Source organism: Lygodium microphyllum, chromosome 11, assembly GCF_053477565.2.
Source record: "Lygodium microphyllum isolate KBCC chromosome 11, Lygodium_microphyllum_v1.1.10, whole genome shotgun sequence".
In the NCBI taxonomy this organism is placed as follows: Eukaryota; Viridiplantae; Streptophyta; class Polypodiopsida; order Schizaeales; family Lygodiaceae; genus Lygodium; species Lygodium microphyllum.
In genome coordinates, this window is record NC_141145.1 from 57,760,798 (window position 1) to 57,785,649 (window position 24,852).

Sequence of the window (24,852 nt, forward strand, 5' to 3'; positions counted from 1 at the left end):
TTTTAAAACCATTTTCTTATGAATCAAATTGAAGAGATGGAATACAAAGAGTGCATTTGGTTGTAATAAAATATTATTGAACATATGACTTGCGAATGAAAGTAAAGATACTGCTTTGATGTCCTCATCCACTCAAATCTGCCAAAAACTGATGAGTTGATATCGTTTTAGGTCCATGAAGGCCCATATCTCTATAACTAAGTTATCAAGTAAGTGGCACTAGTTCTCTAGATAGATGCTCTTTTGATTATTGATCACCTTCTCAAGGGTTTGTGAATGGAGATGAAGGGAGATCAAAGTAGACTTGTAGTAATAATCAGATGTGATCTAGGTGAGAAAATTTATAATAGAGTATAATCTTCTCTAAGAACTAAGAAAAAAAGAGAAGAGGAGAGAACAATGACTCAAATGACTATATACAAAAAGTAAACATGATTTTAGTTGAAAAATGTGATAATAGAACCTTTAATCATTCAAAAAGGAAAAGTAATGGTCGAAAAGTGACCGTTGACATGAATTAATACCATTATGCATTAATGATAGCCTCAAAAATGAAAAATACATTCTCTCATTAATTTCACATCAAAATGGCCAAATTTTGAGGGTTTATTCTTCTAAAACCTTAGCTAATTAGGAACTTAATCACTTTTTTACAATTGCCTTTTTTGAAAGGTTTTTGGCCCTAATACTAGAGAGCATAACATGGATTTTTTGTGGCTTTTTCATCGGTGGAGAGGGGGGGCCAACTTCTAATGAAACTAGAAGTTCCTTCTTTGCTTCAGAAATGACACACTCCACCGAGCTTCATATAAGTAGATAATTGATGGATGTCAAAATGAACTATTCAACCACCATCAAAAGGAAAGATCTAGAAATATTATTTATGGTTAAAAAGGTTTGTCATTATCTATCCGAAATAGATTTATATTTTTTTAAATCATTAGGCTTTATTGTATCTTTTCAGCAAAACTTTTTTTATTCTACATATTGCTAGATGGCTATTACTTGTATTGAAATTTTATTTTTCTCTTGTTGTTTGCTAGGGAGAACTACATTATATAGAAGAAGATATGTCATGAGTAAAAAATAGACAACATGCTAGGAACGGGTATAATGGACGATCTTTTAGATACCCTTTTGTTTACAATCTTTAAAGAATAAGGGTTTTTTAAAGATGGATTTTACTTTCTATTGGGCAAGTGAATTTTCAAAATCCTTGAAAAGGGAACTCTAGATTTTCCAATTAGAAAAGCAAGGCCTCAACTCAACTGGTTCAGTATATGTAAGGCCTTTATATTACATGAATTCAAGGATTATTTTAAAATACCCTTACCTATGAAATTTTGACAAATAAGACACATCCCCTTTGTATTTCATTTGCAAAAAACGCCTTTATATGGCACCCTTCTATATGTAAAAAATTGTGTAAAATGGTATTCTTAAATTTTTTTTTTTGTACCACGTGATATACTTACATATGCGAGTGACCCCTTGAGGTCTTTGACACTTTCGCATTAAGATCTAACCATATTACTTGATCATAGTTCAACTATATTGGTTAATGGGATAGGATGGGACTATGCAAAGATGCATCTATGAATTTAAGATTCCCAGTGTGCTCATAGAATGACATGGAGGAATCCCTAGAGGATACTTTGATGGAGATAGTCTCACAAGGAAAGTACTTGAATTTTAGTGGTGGTGGCTGACCCTACTCTATGACATGGTTACATTTGCCAACCATTGTAATGAATGCCAATGCACAAAATTTCTAATAGATAAATGGAATTTACACATATCCTAGTTTTTGAACCTTTTGAAAACTGGGGCAATGATCTCATTGGACTTATCAAACTTGCAATCAAGTACTTGCAGGAAAACAACACCATTAGAGTTGGACTATCTAACAAGGGGAGGTGAGGCTAGGGCCCCTCCAAATAATGATGCTAGGATGATAATTGAGTTCTTATGGGAGCAAAAAATTACTCACTTTTGCTATCCCATCAAGAATCGGTGAGAGATTAAGATATCCACTTCATCAATGAAGTGATTGCTCACTTATCCACCTTCATGGTTGGTTGTCCCATCAAGAAAATTAGTGACTAGGACGTGCACTTCATCAATGAAATGATTGTGTGTATTCTTAAACGAAAGCTAGGTGGCCTTATAGCTACACCTTGAAGGTCATGATTTAGTCAATGGTTCAAGCCCACATTTGTTGAATCCATGGCTAAGACCTTGGGATACCTGTTATTTCCTTATCTAGTCCACTTGTTCAATGGCACTCTAGATCCTCAAATTGAATCTTCTATTGGTAAAGTCCAAGATGCAAGCATAAGAAGCTATGGATAGGTTAGAGAGAGAAGAAGAGAATGAATTTGAGTATTTAGCCCAAAAAACCCTGTTCTAAAGCTGAGAATACAATAGCACACCCTCTCGAAGAGAGCCCCTTTGCATGAATAAAAAGTAAATTTTCCCTACTCCAATAGTTGAGAGATTCTTCCTCACTTTCCACTTGAGTTTTGTGGCCTCCATTAGCTCTCCTCCATCCTTTTTTCTCCACGACTTGGATAGCACCATGGCGGCTATCAAAAGAGGCCAAAAATTGTGCTAAAGATCATGACCATACTCGACTCCTTTTCTATTATTTAATTCTCTAGTGAGTCACTTGAGTGACTAATCAAGGCTTAAGTTATGTCACTCACTAGCATGACTTCTCAAATGCTTCCCAAGGCCATAAGATAAGTCAATCTTCTAGTAGACCATCATAACTTGGTGAAATAGACAACATCTCTACTATTGCTATCTCTAGTTAAGTATCCATTTTCACACTGTGTAGTATTGAAACTCCTCCGACAACGGCCTCCTCTTCTTATGTTGTATTTAGCAGCTCTACCTAGGGGCCTATGGTATCTTTCAAAAAGCCATTGACTTGACTCTCCTCATTGATCATGATAGCAAAAGAATCTTCTTGCTCATTGAGGAGGACACAAATTTTGGTTGTCTATGAGAGGAATTTGTGATCAAATGCATTAACCCCAAGTGCCTTGGCCTTTGGATGGTAAGTTTTGCGTAGATGGGAGGAAATCAAAGGCCTCATTTTCAATTATATACTTCAAGAGATCAATAGAAACCCAACCCTCATGCAATCCCTTAGAAAACACCACATACTCTCGAAAGTGGGTGTTCATATATTAGGCGGGTCCTTTAAGACTTGGTCCATGCCAAAGTACTATATCATAGAAAGTACTGTGTAAGGGTCATGAGGGGATAAGGAGACAAAAAGCAAGCTATGAAAATGATCATAATTGAGAGACCTGTTTCAACTTATTTATGTAGGGTCCAAGATATGACCATCAACTTTTTTTTTTAAATGACCATTAAAATAATAAAGTTTGAAAAAAAGAAATATTTACAAAAACAAAAACTAGTGTATGAGAAAGTACTAATATATTATTCTTCGATTTCACTTCTATCATTAAATTGTATATGGATCTCAACCACATGCAAAGCCATAGATACCATGAGGGTCTTATGGAAGAATAGTTGCAAGGAGAGAATACAAAAGCAAGCAAGAAACAAAGCAAAAAAGAAAGAGTCTATTTACATTTTATTGAACGAGGCAAGAAATCAAGGAAAAAAACAAAGAGAAGGTAGTGCACTATGCATCGACGAAAGAACGATAAGAGAATAGCAAGTTTCTAGGTTTTGATTGCAAATTTTACCATGCAAGTATTTTTTGAAACTTGCACCAAAATATGCATCTAAAAAAGGGGGGTCATAATTTTTTCTGAGCTACAATGGAATAAGGATCAAAAATTCACTATATTGTTTTGAATGCCATATTCTTATACCTGGACCATCAAATATTTTTTTCCTTGGACCATTGACATTGTTCATTGGTATAACCTTCATCCCTTATAGTGTTTTATTGATCAATGGGCAAGAAGTGAGTTCCTATCAATCCTTTCCAGCAATGGGTCCTCAGTAAGGAGGCAAGCTATGGCTACCAAGAGAAGGGCAGAGCAAGGATCTCCATCATAATGTTAGTCTACAATATCTCAAAAAGGGAGTTGAAGCACTAAATAATATGTAGTAGAAGGTGTCTCTAGCTAATGATACACAATATGCAATTATTATCCAGATGGAATAGCATGCATCATCACTCTCTCAAATCAGTATTTTCTTGCATCATGGGTCCTAGATTTACAAGTATATAACATCTTCATTTCTTCTAGCACTCATGTATTATTATTATTGTTGGTATTATTTAGATTAGTCTAGTCCCTCATACCCATGTGATTGTTGACATAATAGGTAGGAGACATGGAAAAGCATGTAGATGAAGGCAACAATCATTGAGCTAGAGTGTAGAAGATGAACTGCCAATCATGATCACCATGTTTTCCAATAGAATTAAGAAGTTAGCTTGTGACGTCTGCCCCAAGAGAGCATAGTAACATAGCCTAGGACCTGCGTTTCTTTGGACCTTCTATTAGAAAACATCACCATGTTTTCTAAAAGAAAGAAGGTAGCTTGTGACGTGTGCCCCAAGAGAACCTAGTAACATAGCGTAGGACCTGCGTTTCTTTGCATCACTGCGCAGCGGAGGTTGACTTTGATGAGACCGCGACATGTCAACGGCAGGACCATAGGTCAGGACAGTAGCGAAGAACGTATTGGTAGTTCTCATCACTTCTGGGCCTGGCAATATAAAAGAAGACAGACAGACGTCGTGCGAGAACATGCTGTTGTGGACTTTAATTGGATGCGAGAGCACTGTTGGTACAGGGGGACAAACGTGTTGCTAAACGTCGGCCTGCCAATTACATATATCCTGGCTGGGTGACTAATATTTTTTAAGAATGTTGGGCTACGCAGGTAGGTTTAAACTTAATTAATCTATCGAGAGGAATCGTAAACTCAACTACTAGCATCGTGCGCAAGATGGATGGAGACGGTGGGTGCCTTCGAGCTGGCATGCTAGAGCTGCTCACGCCACCGGGATGGATTGGCCGCAGAGTGCTCAATAAATACGTGTACTTTGGTTGGCCGTCTGGACGAACGAGCAAAATTTGGTTTTAGAGGGGTTGCGAGCTCCAGGTGCTTAGCTTTTGAGCACATTCTCTAGGAACCGACCCGACGCTAGTCTGCAGCAGCTTGTTGTCTCTCTTCCTTCAATTCACCGTATTATTAACGTCAATCATCGGGCCCGCGCTAGCCCAGACTTTTCAGGTGTTGTCCAGTAACGCCGGCATAGCCTCCATGCACACTGCCATCACGCCCATGTACAGCACGGCCATCCTGCTGGACCGCACGGATGTGGGTCCTTCTCAGATCAATCTGCCCGACGGCATCTGCCGCGATGACCCCCAGGACCAGACCCTACAGCATGACTGCACCGCCCACTCGGTGATGCTCACGCCCAGTGCCGACGCCAGCTCCACCACACTCCGCCCCCTCATGATCTTGACTGACACCTGGTGTTCTTCGGGGCAGTTCCTGGCCAACGGCAGCATGCTGCAGCTCGGGGGCGATAACGACGGCCTCTACAAGATCAGGCACCTCGACCCTTGCCCTTCCAACGGAAACTGCGACTGGGTGGAGGACTCCGCGCAGGCCCTCAAGGACCCCCGCTGGTACTCCAGTAGCACCTTGCTACCGGATGGGAGGGTGATCACCGTGGGAGGCAGGAGCGTGTCAACCTACGAGTTCATTCCCCGGGCTACGGGAGAGGGCTCCTACGATCTGCCGCTGCTTAGAGCTACCAATGACTACCAGGGAGACAATCTTTATCCCTTCATCCATCTCCTGCCCGACGGAACCCTCTACGTCTTCGCCAACCGAGACTCTGTCCAGCTGAATTATAAGAACAACACGGTCCTGCGCACCTACCCCACCATCCCCGGAGAGCCCCGCAACTACCCCTCCGCCGGCAGCTCCGTGCTCTTGCCGCTCCAGTACAACGACGGCTACCGCTCAGCCGAGGTGATGGTTTGCGGCGGCGCCCAGCTGGGTGCCTTCAGCAACCCCGGTTTTCAGCTCGGGGCTTCCCAGACGTGCGGCCGCATGCAGCTCCTCTCGGCAAGCCCCAGCTGGTTCATGGAGACCATGCCCATGCGCCGCTGCATGGGCGACATGCTGCTCTTGCCTACGCGCGACGTCCTCATCATCAACGGCGCACAGAACGGCTCCCAGGGCTGGGGGTACGCCTCCAACCCGGCCCTCAGCCCTGTACGCCTCCAACCCGGCCCTCAGCCCTGTGGTCTACGGTGGTGTATCCGCCCACCACCATCCCTCGCATGTACCACTCCACCGCCAACCTCCTGCCGGACGGCCGGGTCCTCCTGGCCGGCAGCAACACGCACCAGTTCTACACCTTCACGGGGCCCTTCCCCACCGAACTCCGCGTCGAGGCGTGGACGCCGCCCTACATGAGCCCCTCCTTCGAGTCCAAGCGCCCTTACCTCGTGTCTGCCCCGTCCACCCTCACCTTCGGCCAGGTCTTCGTCGTGACCTTCCGCTGCAATCAGGCCCCGCGCTCTGTGGAGATGAACCTGATCTCCTCGCCGTTCAGCACACACTCCTTCTCGCAAGGGCAGCGCCTCCTCCGCATGAGCGTCGCCTCGCGCACCCTCGTGGGCACCAACCTCTACAACGTCACAGTCACCGCACCCCCCAGCGGCGACGTCGGCCCGCCCTCCTATTACATGATGTTCCCCGTGCAGTCGGGGACAGCAGGACACGCTGTCTGGGTGCAGATGACATAGACATAGCCTCCCCTCAACACTAACTCCCACGGGGTCATAATGACCTCGGGGAGTTGGGATCAACGGCTCACGTTGATCCCCCTCCTCACGACCATGCGCCATCGTTGATCCCACGAGGATTAAACCCATCCTCAATTGGTCGTCCCGCCCGAGATCATAAACCAGACCTCCCCGGAAAAGTGCGCCGTTGATTGGCAGTTTCCTACGTGTCCGGCATGCGAACTGGAGCGCCTTAACTCCTCATTATTGGAGGGCCCCGCAGAATGTGCCGCCGCCGTTGATCAGGGTGTTATCAACCCCTGGGAACATGCGAAGTGCCAGATCACCTCCCGCCCTGCGGTTATCCCACCCTGCGGCTCATCCCTGCGGCTCATACCCTGCGGCTCCCTGCGGCTCTCTCTCTCTCGTGCCCTGCGGCTCCCTGCGGCTCTCCCTCCCGCCCTGCGGTTATCTCGTACCCTGCGGCTCTCCCGCTCTCCCTCCCGCCCTGCGGCTCCCTGCGGCTCTGCCTCCCGCCCTGCGGTTCACTCCCAGCACCCTGCGGCCCTCGCCCAGCGAGCTCCCACCACCCTGCGGCTCAACCACCACGGGGTTCATCCCTCCCGCCCAGCAAGCTCCCAACACCCTGCGGCTCCCGCCCAGCGAGCTCCCACCCAGCGAGCTCCCACCACCCTGCGCACATCCATCAGCACACGAATGGCCTCGTGAGCTCCCAGCCGACGACTTCATCCCTCGGCTCTCTGCGGCTGGTTGCCTCCCAGCTCGGTGGCTTCATACCAACTCGGCGGTTGGTTCGGGTGTTTCGAGACCCACCCACGGACCCATTCGGACGCGAGCTGGTCTTCATCCACGTCAGCAACTCCCAAGTCCACGATTGTGTCTCCCAGAGTGCGCATCCCATGCCCATTCGGATGCGTGCTGGTCTTTATCCACCGTCTTGTATGCACCTCCGTCTTGTATGCACCTCCGCCTTCATTCCTCCCATAGTCGGTGAGACCGTGACTCAGGAGGCTGCAGTGTGACCGTGACTCAAGAGGTTGCAACATCTCGGGAGGCCCAATCGTCTTCATCAGCGTGACGCGTGTGTGGGAGGCACTATCTCCCGTCTCAGGCTCAATCCTTTTGTAATATTTCACAACAATCTCTAAATAATGCTCTTTGGATGCATAACTCCTGTTGGAAGAGTTTGTTGATTATTATCTAGGTTGCTAACGTCGCAATCATTTTGCAATAACCATATGTGCTCTGTCGCAATCATTTTGCAATAACCATATGTGCTCTGTCTGATACGTGTCCGCGCCTAAGTGTGATAATCATGCATGCATTTCCTTTAAGCTTGTATATTCGATTGATGTATAATGTATACTGTGGCTAACATAAATATGAACCCAATAAATGAATGTGAGAATAACAAAGGGAGTTACAACTCTATTTATGTCACTAAGCTTACAATCACTGACTTAGCATTCAACCTCTTTTGAACCAAGCCACTTTGTGGAGAATGGGTTGCACTAAGAATTTAAGATAACCAAAAAGGAAAGCTAAATCAAATTCAAGTTTCTAAGATAAACTATGATGCATGTGCAAATTGTGAAAGTGGTTTTGGGCTCAAGCTTTGAAGAGGTCACAACTACATGTTTTCATAATTTAATTATTCAAGCACTGCTTTCCTTTTTGTTTTTCTAAGAAAATTAATGGTCTTAGATTTAAGTAGCTATTGGTACACCACAATAAATTAGCTCTACTTCTCTAAAGTTTGGGCAAGAGATAATACCCTTGCCAATTACATGTGGTTGTAGAACCTCAATCTTGGTTCCAGCTACATTAATGAGACTATCCTTGATGTAGTTGCAAGCCCACCGATCATCACTTTTAGCTTTTTCCATGCCCCAAAATCTACTAAATGGTCAAATTTGGCAATTATACATGTGCAAAGCACTCTATATAGGTCAAATTTGGCGAGTATTGGGAATGGTATGAATGTGTTGAGTCTCAATCCTTCGCAAAAATTATTGATTGGAATCCTATAAGAAGCCCAATAACCATGTTACAATGTCAAAATATATATTTGCACTAGGAATAATAACGCAAGGCACTAGTACTTGGAAGTGTTGTAGTGACGTGATAGCTTGGTGAAGAATTGTTGATACTCTACCAATTTTTTGAATAGAGCTTTTTTATTGTTACTAAATTGAACACATCTAATCGTTAGATTGGATGTGGCATCCACCATTGGTCATAAATCATGACATATTCTATATTTGGTCTTTCATCAAGCATGTCCACAAAAGTTTAGTAGGTTATCAACTTCTATATTTTTTCATCGAGCATATTCTATATTTTTTAATGGATCATCCAATGGTTATCAACTTCTCACTTTTTGTTGTTTTGTTACATGGATTATCCAATGGTTATGAGTAGGTGTGCACGCTTTCACCTCTGGCAAATGGCTCCACGCACTCGCAGCCATTCTTCGTCGGATGTCCATTCACGAAAAAATACCAGAGTAAGATGCCCTTTTTAATATTTGTTTAGGGTTTTCTTAACGTTCATTTTTTATTTCTCACATATTGTGTACTTCCGTTTCTTTTTTTTTAGGTTGCATCATCTCCTCGACGTACTCGTAGAGGGGCTCGGGCGGCAGGCGCGTCTCAGACATCCTTTGAAAGAGAAGTGCCGAGCTACTCCCAGGTCAGTGTTTATCCTACTTTCCGTTGTTAGTAAGCATACTCCTAAGATGTGATACTTATAAATAGAATGTCACTTTGCATAGGAAAACCCACCATACATTGAGATCACACTAGCGGATGGGTCTCTTGCCCGTCAATGCCGTGTTGACATTCTTTGTCCGAAAAGACATGTCAACATTAAGAGACGGGCAAGGATGATACAGCATCTGAAGGATGAGCATGGTATCCATTATGATATTCCATGTCGAAAGACTGGCCGTCCCATAGGCGCACAACATGCTAGTCATCCTGTTGGTGCTTGGCACCGCCAGGCAGAGTCTCGTTTCTCTAACCTTGAACGAAAGCTGAGTTTGGCCCGAAGTAAGTATGAGAAGACTCAGCATGCTAGAGCGAGCTCATTATGGGACTTACTCGACGATGCTGAGCGTACCATGGACAGGTAGGAGTATGTGGAGGCATTTGTGAATAGACAAATGAGCAAATATGACTCCAAACGAGATGAGCGTGTGCGGAGAACGTAGAGTCGAATAGCGGATGGGTACCAAAAACATGTAAGTCTCTAACCTAATATTGTTTGTTCTTCTGTAGTGTCATATGCAAATGCAATTTAATTACCTTGGCCTTAAGTTTATCATTTTTTAAATATGTAAATACACTCACACGTTGCTTTTTTTAGAAACGACCTCGCACACGAGATGAGGAGGATGTGCCCCATATTGATGATGAGGGTCAGGTCCTAGACCACCATGCGGAGTTGCAAATAGTGGAGCGAAACTCCCAGATGGACTTGGATAGCTTATTGCAGGCTGGTCCTCCATCCACCGGCGATGTTATGGACTCCCAAGTTAGTTTTTCACAATTTTGTGGCTTTTGGTTATGGTTATGGTTCAGGTTAGTTTATGGGCATTGTGTGGTTAGAATTACGTTCATGGTTATTGTTTATGGGCATTGTATAGTTCATGGGCATTGTGTAGTTAGGTTATGGTTATGGTAATCGTTTATGCTTATGGTTCTGGTCATGGCATTATTGGTTGTGTAGCTTATTATGGTTATTGTTTAAGGTTATGGTTATGGCATTGTTTATGTTTATGGCTATGGGCATTGTGTAGTTAGGATTATGGTTATGGTTATTGTTTATGCTTACCGACTTTGACATTGTTTATGGTTATGGTTATGTTTGTGGCTATAGGCATTGTTGTGTTTATGGCTATGTTTAGGGTTATGGTTATGTTTATGGGCATGTTTGTTGTGTTTATGGCTATGTTTATGGTTATGTTTATGCTTATGGTTATGTTTATGGGCATGTTTATGGTTATGTTTATGCTTATGGTTATGTTTATGGTTATGCTTATGGTTATGCTTATGGTTATGTTTATGGCTATGTTTAGGGTTATGTTTATGCTTATGGTTATGGCATTGTTTAGGGTTTAGGGTTATTGTTATGGGCATTATATGGTTATTGTTATGTGTATTTTATGGTTATGGTTATTGTTTATGTGTATTTTATGTTTATGGTTATTGTTATGTATATTATGTTTATGGCATTGTTTATGGTTGTTGTTATGGCATTGTAGGGCGAGGGGAGTAAGCCCTTCACGTCGCTCCTCCTATCACCTCGACCCACCCCTATCACCATCTCCTCCCCTCTTGAGTATCCAAGTGACGCTTCGCATTGCATATTCACCATTGGATGCAATTCGGTTGACACCAAGGTGAATTGCTCTCCCGCCAAGATGAAGGGGCAAAAAAGTGCCACCTCAAGGTGCGTTTTTTTTAAATCCAATGCTTTCATTGTGTTGTATTTCTTGTACTTGTGATTGGTTGCATTGTGTGTGGTTGTTTTTTGGTATTATTTTAGGTTAGAGACTTCCGCAAATATCGAGTTCGTGTCTCTATGCTCAAAGCTCCGTGTGGATGTCGACCGGGCTTTGTTGGATGCATTGCGGTGCGTGGAGGAGGCATCCACCCGTACCATGAATTTGTTCGCCATGTAAGTTTGTTAAACTAGTTATAGCTCTATTGGTTGTTGCCTGATGATTAGGACTAGGGGTTTTGTTGTTCTGCTGAACTAATTTGTGCTTTTATTCATAGTTGGTTATTGTTATTGTTATGGTTATGGTTATTTTATGGTTATGGTTATTGTTATTTTATGATTATGGTTCTTGTTATTTTATGGTTATGGTTATTGTTATGTGTATTTTATGGTTATGGTTATTTCATAGTTGGATGGAGTATTTGATGCCGAGAGAGCACGTCCATGATGTATGCTTTGTGGATAGTCTGTGGTTTCCATACATCAATATGGTTGAGCCACAAGACGATAGTGTTTCGTTGAGGAATTACTTTGATAGTTGTGATCCCACGATGTCCACCTTTATCTTTCTGCCTGTGCTTGAGAGGTTAGTAGTCCCTTTATGCATACTTATTGTAAATGCTTTATCATAGCCCTTTGATGCGCTAGTTTTAATAGCATACGTTGATGTGCAGGTCACATTGGTCTCTTTTTGTGGTCTTCAACCCTTTGCTAAGAAGGGTTGAAAAATTACCTCAAGATCATGGAGCCATCCTATGCCTTGACTCCTTGGAGTACACTGATTTCACGGCATGTCTACCTTATGTGCACAGGTATCGTAACATTCTATATGCACCCATGCTTTACGTTGTGTCACATATGTATTATGTTTATCTCTTTTGTGTCTATGTTTCAGGGCCATGTTTGCACTATCAAGGCTTTGTACTGACCCAGTATGCGCAAGGTTTTTATCGGACGTGGAGAAAATGAAGCTCATCCACATTAAGGTATGTACTAAGAATGTGGCAGTACTACTGACACTTAGAGATGTAACATAGAGAAGTTAACATAAAGATGTAACACTTAGAGATGTAACATAGAGAACTAATAATCCCTTTTCGCAGGCCCCTCAACAGACAAATGCGGTCGATTGTGGATTTTATGTGATGGCTTTCATAAGACTACTCATCGAGGGTGGTGTGGTTGGGAAACCAACCAAAAACTGGGTAAGCCTATACTGGTATAAGTGCTTTTGCTATGCGACTTTGAATGGTCTTGTGTGCATACGTCAATCCATAATCAACTTTTTGTATTGCAGTTAACTAGAAAATGGTTCAATGCCACCTACATTACCACTTTGAAGGAGGACCTTTACCAGTGGGCGCTTGGAGTGTTGGAGCGGTGATCTTGTGTGGTTTTAGTCAATTTGTGACATTTAGCTAGATTGTGGCAGTCATGGACTTATGGTCTCACTTATGGTCATGAACTTGGTTTGTGGCAGACATGTACTAAGATTTGAATTCATGGTTCTTTTTGAAATCATGCATCTTTTTGGACTTTTTCTGATTCTTTGTGTGGTATAGAAATCATTAATTGATCTTATCTCAATGTTACTAATCTCACGATTTAATGTTACCAATCTAACGATTTCATTGCACCATAGCACTTCATTACATTATTCCATAGGATTCTTTGTTTAGAAATCATTAATTGATCTTATCTCTCTCTCTCTCTCTCTCAAATTGACCATAGTATCATGAATTGAACTCATAAACATTTGCTTATTTGGTTGTGTAGTCACCAATGATTCAATGTTACTAATCTCACGATTTAATGCTACTAATCTCATGATTTCATTGCGCAACTCTTTAAATATGAGAGCATGTCACATCTGGATTACATGAACATGCAGTGATAAGAAATAACCTGTTGGATGTGTTGCCAAATATACACACTAATTTCTAATTAGTAAAATCATATAATTATCCAATACGACACTACCATAAAATCCAAAACACCACCATAAAAACTAGCTAATTCCAGCAAATAGAGCAAGATGAAATCCAGGAGAACGTTATCCATTAGATGGAGAATCATGTGTACAGTACAAACATTTTGAACCTAGATGCCAAGACTTCTGTGATCGTGGACCCATCAGGGAACGAGAGAGAAAACTGACGCTCCTCATTCTCACTGTTGTAGGTGCAATACAAAATACGACAAGTGCCAATGTAAGACTCACCATACAATTGCACCGCCTTGCCGATCAAGATAGAATCCGTTGGATGAGGAGCATACCGCAGGGATAGAGGGAGTAGTGCATGGCAAGTATTGCATGAATACACTGCGAGAGGGTCCACCAAAAATGTTTTGGTGCAGCAATGAGGACAATATATCCGCGGTTTTGGGCTAAACCTTACACGACCCCTCCCTCGTTGATGCTTGCGCCTTAACACGCCTGTAATAGATGGACGCTTGGGTTGTGATGAGGACTCCCCCCTCTCATTTGGACGATGACGATGATCCTTGCCATGCCCTAGGCGCGTCTGTGTCACATTTTCCTGGATCTGATAGATCCCACCCTTTTTAGGCATGTCAATCTCCTGTGGTGTGAACATGTGAACAAGAGACTCTTTAGCACTTTCCAATTGGCGCATACAAGCATCCACCTGTGCCGCTGTGTAGGATGGAATCCCATCCTCGATCCTTTGAAGGAGGTCTCTAAAGTTTGCGATGGAGGACACGAGTTCCCGTTTCTGCACGCCACCATCGGAAGATGATCCCTCCAATCCTGTGATTTTATCGCCACCTGGTCTTTCCTTTATGTCATCAAAGACATGCGCACTATCGATGATGGGGAGAACCTCATGAAGGTGAGGAAAATAGCTCTTCAAGATGAGCCTCAAACCATGAAGATGTTTACAGTCAGTCGACCAATCAGGGCAATCACAGTAGTTTGATTGTACACTTACATGATACCATTTTGCATGTTGGGTGGTGCTTGCTATTTTAAACAACATGGTCCCCTCGTTAATGACTTGAAGAGAGGATGGATCTTGCTCATACCGCTGAAGAATCTTCTCCCCTGCTGCCAATCTAGCCGTATGACTCTTGCTTGACCCATATACTTTGAAGCGCTCAGAATCAGCTGGCATAAAAAACATGTATAAGACAACAATGCGTTTTAAGGAAAGGTCAAAAGTGCAAATAGAAAGGAAATTGACCACATTACCTATCTCTTGCTTTTGCTTGAAAAACTCCAAAGCCGATCCACCCATTCTAGAACCCGACGATGAGTCACCAACAAGGGCGTGCAGCAGATCCAAAATGGACCTGTTGATCCTAGCATCAAGTAGAGTGTACTTGATATATTGCCAAAGTCTCTCGATGAGGTTTGTTGTGTCGACATTGCCATGTGGAAACATGCGACCAAACTTGGGCCATCTTGCACGCCAAATACAATCTTTCCCACACCATCCATTGGTAATGTATCGGACCACATTCGGATGAGCGGAATAACGATGAAGCAATTGCTCAAACATATCATCAAACTGCGACTCTGTAGGGCAATGCATAAGATTGGACAAAGAGGCATACACATGATCGCGCTCATCTGTAGGGACCTTGGTTCACGCAAGAACATGTAAAGTACTCACTGTCAAGCTCATGGAACTCACAAAAAGGCAATGCTTAAAAGTAAAATGGTATTGAAAAGGTGTACATGTGGCAAGAGATTTTCAACCCATGCTTTCTTTGTGTGGAACCAGCATAGAATAATATGGCATGCTCGTTGACGCTTGTTGCCACCAAGGTAGTCAGTGGTCCAACAATGAGGGTCTTCTAGAACAACCTTCGAGAGCGCCTCCAGCTCTGGCTGGGACTTATCAATCACCAGGGCAGCAGGGCGAATATCTCCCATCCTAGAGAGGACTAGTCTCATGGTGATTTGCAAAGCCATAATCTCTTGGTTTGACCCATTGTCGCTAGTGCATAGCATAAACCAAATAGGGATACCCACCCCATGTTGGTTTGGTAAAACCGCCGCATAAAGCGGAAGACCAAACACATTGGTCTTGAATGTGCTGTCGATTGCCCAAGCATTGTTATTTGAGAACCTCTTACTCATTTGCAACATCCATTCGTCCTGGACTATCAGTACGAATGGTTTGTCCTTGTCCTCTATGGCATGAGGATTGTATGGTTGGCAATAGAGTACCTAAAAGACCATGTAGATGATAGTATCAAATAGATATACTAATTTTCACAGCTTATAAACATTTATGAGAATATGTCAAATACCTTGTTTTGATCTCGTAGACGGAGAGCCTCCAAATACATTGCCATCCAATCATCCTTCGAAAGTTTGCCTGCAAGAGGATGACACATAGAACATTGACGCTCAAAGCAACCTAGAACCATAGAAAAAGGCTTAGAAGGTAGCATACCTTCAGTTCGAATTTGATATGATAGTGTCTGTACCTCCCTTGGTATCATGAAGAACCTATAAATGACACGATCCAATGGAGAGGCATTTTTCAAATGAAACCGCTCCTTGCTAAGGCTCATCTTCGCAACGTGCCGACATGTCCCAACGTCAAACAGGTCATCCTTGCAACAATCAATCACAGTTGGATGCACCGGCAAGTGATACAAGTCGGCACGAGATCCAAGCACATGACCCTCGTGTGGTCCATGGACTCGTATAGTGACATCATAGAGATCGTCTTTGTACTCTATTTGCACCTTGAAAGGGCAACCACATTTCTTCGACGTTCGCAACCTGCGGATTTGGGATCCCTTTCGAGTTGCTCTACCACTGCGATGACATGCATATTCCACTATTGTCTTCCCTAAACCATGCTTTTTGGTTGAGCGAACCTTGCCCAACCTAACACTGTGTTCAAGCATGATTTCTTGAAGCCTCCGCTCGACAAGAGATCTATCTACAGTAAACTCCAAGATGGGTGCCCTTCTTTCTTGAACCTTCCCATGAACGAACAATGGGCCTTTATAACCATGGGGCCTTGTGAACACCTTGCAAGTACACCCACTGATGAGATCTCTCACATACGCAAGAGGAATGCCATGCCTTCTCAAGTCAGTACACCACGTGGATTTGATGGAATCAATTGTGACATTGATACCCTCGTGAGCACCTATAACCTTGTTTATGTGATTTTCAAGGAATATGCTCTCCCACTCCTCTATACATGCAATGCGCAATGATGGCTCCGATTTCAAGGCCAATGTAATGTATCCATCGCCATTTCTACCAATGCAAAGACCTTCTCTGATTCTTCTCCACTTCTTCAAGTCGAGCAACTCCCTCCTGTGGAGTTGCTTGAGCATCTCCAATGTGATGGCCTTCTGCCCGCTCAAATCACTGACCCTCACGCTGTAAGTCTCTCTATTAAAAGAGAAGTACTTCGATGAGGTATAGGTAGTTGGACTTGGTGCATTGTTAGTGATTTCTTGTGGTGCCGAATCATTGTCTCCACTTAAGAAATCAAGCATCTCAACCTCGTCGCTTGATGATCCATCTAATGTCTCTTCATCCGTGTCGAGATCATCGATCTCAATGTCGCTTTCCATAATCCATGCGTGTTGACTACATACGTATATATCACCAAAACATCATTCCAATGCCACAATGCATCCAATGCAAATATGAGAGGAAGAAAGAGAGAGAGATATGCACCTTGTAGTGGAAGTCATGACCAAGAAATCGTAATATGAACCTCAAACCTTTGTTCCAATGATCGCGTGAGCTTGTATGCGCTTGGAATATGGGCATCCAACCTCGGTTCACAACAACACACGAATGCACCCTGCGTGCAGGATTTTCCTGTGGGTAATACCGAGAGCTTTTCGGCTTTCGGTACCAGGTCAACACAGTTTACTTTAATGGCTGGGTTTACTTGTAGTCCACGATTCAAAAATATGTATCAGAGATAGTGGGCCCCGCTGAATCTACTATCTCTTACTGCCAGCCCATGCCATCAATTTTAACGACTGGCGGTGCATTTATAGTCCTGGATGGGTTTACTTTTGCATGTGGCTGCGAACCTCCCCGAATTTCGAGACGCCGTTGCTCCGTCAGATCCAAGTTTCCGGCTGGTTGGGTTTCTATTTGCGGGTTGGGTTTTGTTAATCTGGATGGGTTTACTTCTGCATAAAGTAGCGGCTCTGATGCGAGCCTTTTTTCGGGGTGAAGAGGAGCCGTTGATCCCAACTCCCCGAGGTCATAAAGACCCCGTGGGAGATAGTGCTGAGGATAGCCTCCCGCCTCCCTCTCTCTCCTCTCTCTCTCTCTCGCGCGCGCGCGTTCATGCGTTCAACCTACCAGCCTCAACAATCCCATACTCCACAACTCTATATCAACCATCGTACTCCATAACTTGTCTATATCATTCAATGTGAGTATCTGTAGCATACATCGATAATATGAGTTACTGAACAAATCTTCTTGACGAAGTCTTTCTCATGATCGTATTGTCATATTATATTGTTTTATATCATTCATATGAAGGTCTATTCTTTTAGCCCTTATGTTATTCAAGTTGATCATTTTCTACCAGTAAACTCACCAAGATTATGCACGCTTATAGGGCAACAATTCTCTAGGCTTTCTTAATCGTGACCATTGAAGATAGCTTATGCATTATGATATTGCAAGATAAAGAACCCAAGCGAAGAGAGAGAGAGAGAGGAGAGAGAGAGCATGAAAAAGCACATACAAATTATATTCAACATAACTTATTCATTTTTTATATTGTGAGATAGAGCATCCAAGAGGAGAAAGTGAGGAAGGGGGGATGGAGAGAGAGAGAGAGAGCATGAAGAAGCACATATGAATTATATTAAACTAAAATATTGATTACACTATACCTTTTACACATGAAGAGAGATGATATTGAGCATGGAGAAGCACATATGAATTATATTCACTTGAAAATTGATTATACTATGCCCTTTATGTCAGGAATAAAGGGCCATCGTGTGTGCATCCACACTGGGTGTGAATGTACCCTTCGAGGTTGCACCATATTCATATACCTATTTGAAAAACCTAAGTGGTACACTATCATTGTACCTACATACTATGTTTATGTTTGTTTCTCTCTCTCTCTCTCTCTTACTCTACCTACAACATTGAGATTGACAACTCCATCGAAGCTCCATGGATTTGTGCACTTCAAACTAGTATCAAAGCTAGATCAGGAGCTCCATTTCCCTAGCTTTGTGGGCGCTTTGCAGGACTTGCTTGAGCTTGTATTGAGTTCACGATAGTGAGCTTTTAGCTCAGTCTACACATCAATTTCACCTCACTCTACATATAAAGATTTGTAACCCTTTTTCCCTTGGCTCGCAATGGGAGCTTGCTCCAGACTTGGTCTAGGCTTATCTTAGTCTTCTTATAGCCTTGATTGAGGCTTATAAGTGATTGCTTGCTCTATCCAACCCCGAGAACTGTGGGGGTAAAATCATGCCAACTGTCTAGGTCCATTTTTGTCAAATTGGTCCTCTCCCGCTTCTACTCCGACTCAATGGTGGCTTATCCTTCTTGGTTACATCCTTGGTTAGTGACAATGAACCGCGGCATCGACTATTGAGAGTTGGCATTGAGAATGACCACCATATCTTCAATTTTGGATTGTAAAGAACAACCTTAGGCTATCTAAAATTGCATTAGGGCCAAAAACGTTTCAAAAAATACACTTTTGTTAATCATAGGATTAAGAAAAGGGCCAAAGAGAGTTTTCCACGTGTGCAAGAATATGGTATTCTTGTCTTCTCTTTTTTGGAGATAGTAGAGTCCACTTCATGATTCTCTCCTTTTTAGCCAAAATCTCCAAAGTCTCACATGTTTTGGTAGTTCGGAAGTCCTTATCTACTTATAAAATCTAACAAAGGACATGATAAAGATGTTGTAAAGTTAATAATAACTTTTTTGAAAGTTGAGAACTTTTTGACATCCAATATATTTTCATTAGTCTTCTTAATATTCCTTTTTAGTTCATTCACCTTTCTTAGTAAGCTTCTTTCTCTATGAATTCAATTTAAGTATGGCAACCAAAAGGCACCCTTCTTGTTTAGTAAACTCTTGCACAGGAGCTGACGAATATTGGGAGCCAAAGATCTTTAGCATAAATGATTTGGATTACCATGCTATCCTCTTGCAAGGACTCTCACAAGGTCAAAAGAAGAAAACGAGAGGCTATAAAACATCAGTGGAAGGGATGTATCATTGCTTTCAAAATTATGCTTCAAGGGTGGTTTATCAAAGTGCAATATGTTTACATGGCCAAGGATATGCACTTGCCTCCAAACGAGCATGTTTTCGAGCAAACACATTGTAAGTCTTGAGTTGATAATGTATGTACTATTTTTCTCATTTAAGCAAGTACTAATAAAAATTTATTGGTTGTAGACATATTTATGTCAACAAGTACTTAATGGCAACATGTGAAAAGCTTAAGTTGAATCTTCCATGCGATTCATAAGGTGTTTGCACAGTATCTAGGTTGATCAGACTATGGATTCTTTTATGAGGGAACGGTTCTTATTTATCATACATGTTATGTGGTCCCCTTTGGAGTAGGTACAGATGCACATATCGATGATTTGCCATTGCAAAGTCTTTAATCTTTGAATTGGAATATTATTGATAAGAAAACGATGCAGAGTTATAAATTCAAAATATGTCAAGATATTCAAAAGTCCATGATATTTGGAAGAATCTCAAGAAAAATACATTTATCGTGGTTTATACCTTTGCATATCTTGGTGGCATATTTCAAAATAGCACATTTACAAAGGACAAATATATCTTGGCTAAGTAAAATTTTATAGAAGAGGAGATGGATAACATTATAGGAAGGCTTTGGAAATATGGAGAGTATGACCATAAGGGTGATACCATTCTTTGGTTGCTTGAAGAATTTGATTTTGACAGGTACTCTCTTCTCTTCAGGTTGAAGAGGAGATGGATGAAACTTCATAGAAGAAAGTATTGGCATTCCTTTCTTTTTGGAGTTCACCTTACTAATGTTTGTAAATGACTTTCCATTGCCCTTACCCTTACTGTTAGTTAAAGATTTTTGTGGAGGGGAGTTAGGATCAACTAATGTGATTGCTCTATCCAAAAATCAACTCAATACATAACTCCCTTATCCACCACATATATGAGTTAGAGTAATCTCAGTATTGCGAGAAAAAATGTAATAAGTTGGTAAACTGAAAAAGAATCCCTAAAAAAATAAACAATATGAAAGAGACTTACATTCACCCCATCTATCTTGAGTATCTTTGGATCTAATATTATCCTACAAACATTTGAAATCGCTCTCCATCCACAAGTATGTCCAACACTTTGCAATGGTACTTCTTGTTGGAGAAAGTTATATGGTTTTTCAGGATCAACAATATCGTCATATGTGGTGTTGAAGAAGGTAGTCACAAGCCTACCAACACTACAAATGGAAACATGTAACTAAAATAAAAAATCAAATAAAATAAACAATTAACCAAAAAGCAAGCAACATTTCATTCAATGCATATTTTCTCTTGGCCATGGATACTACTTAGAGAGTTCATAAGGATAATTTCTTTGGTGAGTATATCTGATGTAAGGGAAAATAATTTGGTGGTTTGTGATGGAATTAAAATCTTTGAAAAACATTGTTGTGTTTAAGCCAGATCTCGTAAACAATTCCACTAATAATAGTGGATCAATAATAACTATACTTCTAGATATTTCTTGGCTAAGAGAAGCAATCAATGCCCTAAAGCTAATAGCAAAAATAAAGAAGCATTATTTGCAATCAATAGCATAATAATTCTATATACTAAAAATTTTGAGAGTCAAAATGCCTTACCTTATGCAATAATAAACTACAAAATCTGGCAATTCAATATTCTTTTTAGCTAGCATGGACTTGTCCTCACGAGATATGTTAAGATAGTCCTCTTCCTCAAAAGTGCAAGAAACATTGACAACCATTTGTCCATACTTCTCACCCATCGACCTCTCATAATTAACAAGGTCGAGCACATAAATTTTCTCTTGCAAACATCATCCTTGGTTTCCATAATCTCTTATGTTTTTTCTTCTTGGACAAACTCTTTCTAGGATGTGATTCTTGTTGAGTATAGATGTATCACATCCTCGATATTTAGCCCTTTCACTTTCTTGGACAATTTTGAGGGGATGTTAAGGATCTCAAAGGCTTTTTTATTAGTAGTATGCAAGCACGTCAATACCTTGTTGAACATGTATCTAATTTTTCTTACCATAATAAAATCTTTGTTCATTAAGGGGATCCTATGGATATGAGCAGCAACAATGCATAATTTATAAGTCAATAACAAAGTCTTCAACTACCTCCTAAAGGTAGAGAATCGCTACAAGCTACCATTTCTTTTGTAGGCCTTTAGTCTCGGCACTCTTGATAATCTATTATAAATATCCATGATAACTTTGATAAAAGATATCTTTGGAATGGCATTCTTTGTAGCTCTTTGGGCCTTCCTTATCTCACTAAAATACTTCTACATATAGTAAAACCTAGACCTTCTCTCTTTCTCCTTGGCTTTGAAGGCTCACTTCCTTGAGTAGAAGAGAAATATAGCTCTCTTATGCTCTCTTCTTGCAAACAAATAGGGTTTAAAAACTAGAATAGGGCTGAGCATTTAAAAACTATTCATTCAAGATATCTTCGATACGATGCACAGACGTAAGTTGATATGATGTGAGAGCAACGAAGCCAAATCTCTACACGGTCTTATTTTTGTCATATTGTGGAGCAGTCGATACAATGCAAGTACAACAAAGCGTAAACTTGGCACAATCCTTTTCGCTCCATATCACGGAGAAGCTGGAGGAGCTGATATGGCATGAGAGTGGCAAAGCGAAATCTTTGTAGGGGTCGTCCTTGCTCCGTATCTAGAGGAGCAAATAGGTGCGCGCAAAGAACAATCCCCTTATTCGTATCATTTTGTAATGTCCTATTTTTTATGGGACCTTACATCTATCAAAAAATAAATAATTTTTTTCTATAAATATCTTAGGCTTTGAAAGTTCATTTGCTATTTAAAAATACTTTTAAGCTAGAAAAGCCTAAAATTGACTAAAAAATCACAAAAAACAAGTAGTCATGATATGGTGTGAATAGGGGAGGGTTGGGTCATCCTCCCCTATTCATATCATATCAATCACCTAACCCCCTATTCATGTAATATCAAGATGGCCTATTTTTTGTGGTTTTTTTGTCATTTTTTAGCTTTCTGGCTTTAAAAAAGTTTTAAAATAGCAAATGAGCTGTAAATTTTCTTAAAGAATTTCCATTTTTTTTTCAAAGTCTAATAGTTTTAAAAAAACTTTCAATTTTTTAAAATAGGTGGATGGTCTTACTAAAAATAAAGATTATAACATTATTGCAAAGTCACATGTGACCACTATCCTAAAGCATGGCTTGAAAATTTTTGGGCTATTCCTTTACTATTTTTTCTACCTATCATTACATATTTTGAATCCAAAAGAGACTATCTTTTTGAATAGATATTGTATTAGTATATATTTGCTACATAAATTCTATCTTCTTTAGGAGCTTTAAAAATATATAAGAGATATTGAATATTTATATATTTTTGAGATAATGTATATTGAATAGTTATATATTTTTAATCATTTCTTTGCTAATAATTCTATCAATTCACCAAAATAATTCATATTTTAGAGAGAGCATCTTTTTGAAGATTTGTAAAATATAGTTTATCTTTACTAAATAATATATTCTATCCTTTTGAGCTATTAAAAAAGATTGAAGAGATATTGAATAATTATATCTATTTTCATAGATTTCATGTAAGAATTTGACTACTAATGACTTATTTATTTAACTCCATTTATTTATTAAAATTTTATATTATTATATAAATGATTCCACTAATAAGTTATTTATCTAACTTTATTGACTTGTCACATGTCTCTAAACTATTTTTTAAAATTAATAAGATCGTGAATTCTGTAGACTAAAGAAGATCTATAATCACAAGGATTATTTTGATGGATATTTTTTTGTAAAATGTGAGATATATTACATTGGAAGAAAGATATACAAGGATAAGGTATAAATAGTATAGCGATGCTTTCAATCATGAATTCAATCTACATTAGAATCAAAGTTCTGAGAGGAAGAAATAGAGTCAAGTCCTTTCTATTTCTTTCTACAAACCAAGGAAAGAGATCTTAAGAGATTGCTAAGGATATGATAGCATGAGTAGTATCATCCCCTAACATCAAGCCACCATTTAGGTATTGAAATCTGATAGTGCTATTAAGAATCTCAATTGATGATATTGAAATCCGATAATGCTATTATAAGAATCACAGTTGAGGGTATGATGAGAAAAAGACTTCCAATGGCTAATATCAAGTAAAAATTTATATCCTTCATATTCTCCGAAGCATCCTCTTGCATACATGAAATCCTCTTAGTCCTAAAGTTGATATGATATACAATGTCACTAATACTTTTATCAAATATTAGGTTAATATTTTTAATATTTTAATAGACTAAAAATTGAATAATAATTTTTTTTAAAAATGAGGAGGTTTACCAATAGTAGCAAGATTGTTTGAATTAGTATTTTTGTCTCCCAAAAATGAAAGTACTTTATTTTTTCTAATTATAATATATTATCCTTGTCTTACCCATTAGTGCTTGCTAAAAGTTGATATTACAACATTGTATAATGAAGATATTCTATTTTTAAGTGCCAAGATCAAGGTAAAATTTATCACTTTCTATTCTATTAGCTTGGCGTTCATCCTTAGTATATTTATCCCTACCAAATTGTATCAATGCCATGAGAGTCTTTTAACCATTTTCTTATGAATGAAATTGAAGAGATGGAAGAAAAAGCTTGGATTTCATTGAAACAAAATCTTACAAAATAGATGACTGAGGGGACATGGCTTGAATGTCTCAACCTAGTTGGGTCCGTTGAAAACTGGCGAGCTAATCTCATTTTAGGTCCATACAGGACTATATCTCTATAGCTCACTCGACAAGTAAGTGGCATTGGTCCTCTTTGTAGAGAATCTTTTTATTGTTGATCACCTTCTCAAGATTTTGTGAAAGGAGATGAAGAGAGACCAATGCAAACTGTTTGGTAACCAGACGAGATTTTGATGAGAAATTTTTGACAAAGTATAATCTCCTTTAAGACTTTAGAAACAAAGAGAAGAGGAGAGAATTACGGTTCAAATGAATGTAGAAAAAAAAAGAAACATGATTTTGGTGGAAAATGTGATGGTAGAATATTTGATCAACCAAAAAGAAAGAATAATGGCCGAAAAGTGACCTCTAACATGAGTTAACGTCCTTAGGTATTTAACAACTGACCACTTAAATGAATAATATGTTCTCTCATTAATCACATCTGAATGGCCAAATTTGGAGGGTTCATTCTTATAAGACCTCAACTAATTAACAACTTAATCATTTTTTCACAAGTGCCATTTTTGAAATGTTTTTGGTCCTAATGGGGCAATTACTTGTCTTGATGCTTCATGCTCCTTGGTTATGCTCATTTG

General features: G+C 40.4%; 1 protein-coding gene and 1 pseudogene across 1 annotated transcript; one reads left to right on the forward strand and one right to left on the reverse strand.

Annotated features, from left to right (window-relative positions):
• Positions 1-4,947: 4,947 nt before the first annotated feature.
• LOC148028851 (aldehyde oxidase GLOX pseudogene) lies at positions 4,948-6,770 on the forward strand (annotated as a pseudogene).
• A 6,575-nt stretch (positions 6,771-13,345) lies between these two features.
• Positions 13,346-16,160, reverse strand: LOC148028852 (uncharacterized). The gene is made up of 5 exons (XM_087688506.1): positions 15,698-16,160; positions 15,552-15,619; positions 14,974-15,468; positions 14,485-14,875; positions 13,346-14,400 (listed from the first exon to the last, which is right to left on the reverse strand). Exons 1-5 carry the CDS (start codon positions 16,158-16,160, stop codon positions 13,346-13,348), a joined length of 2,472 nt encoding a protein of 823 aa, XP_087544632.1.
• Positions 16,161-24,852: the final 8,692 nt, after the last annotated feature.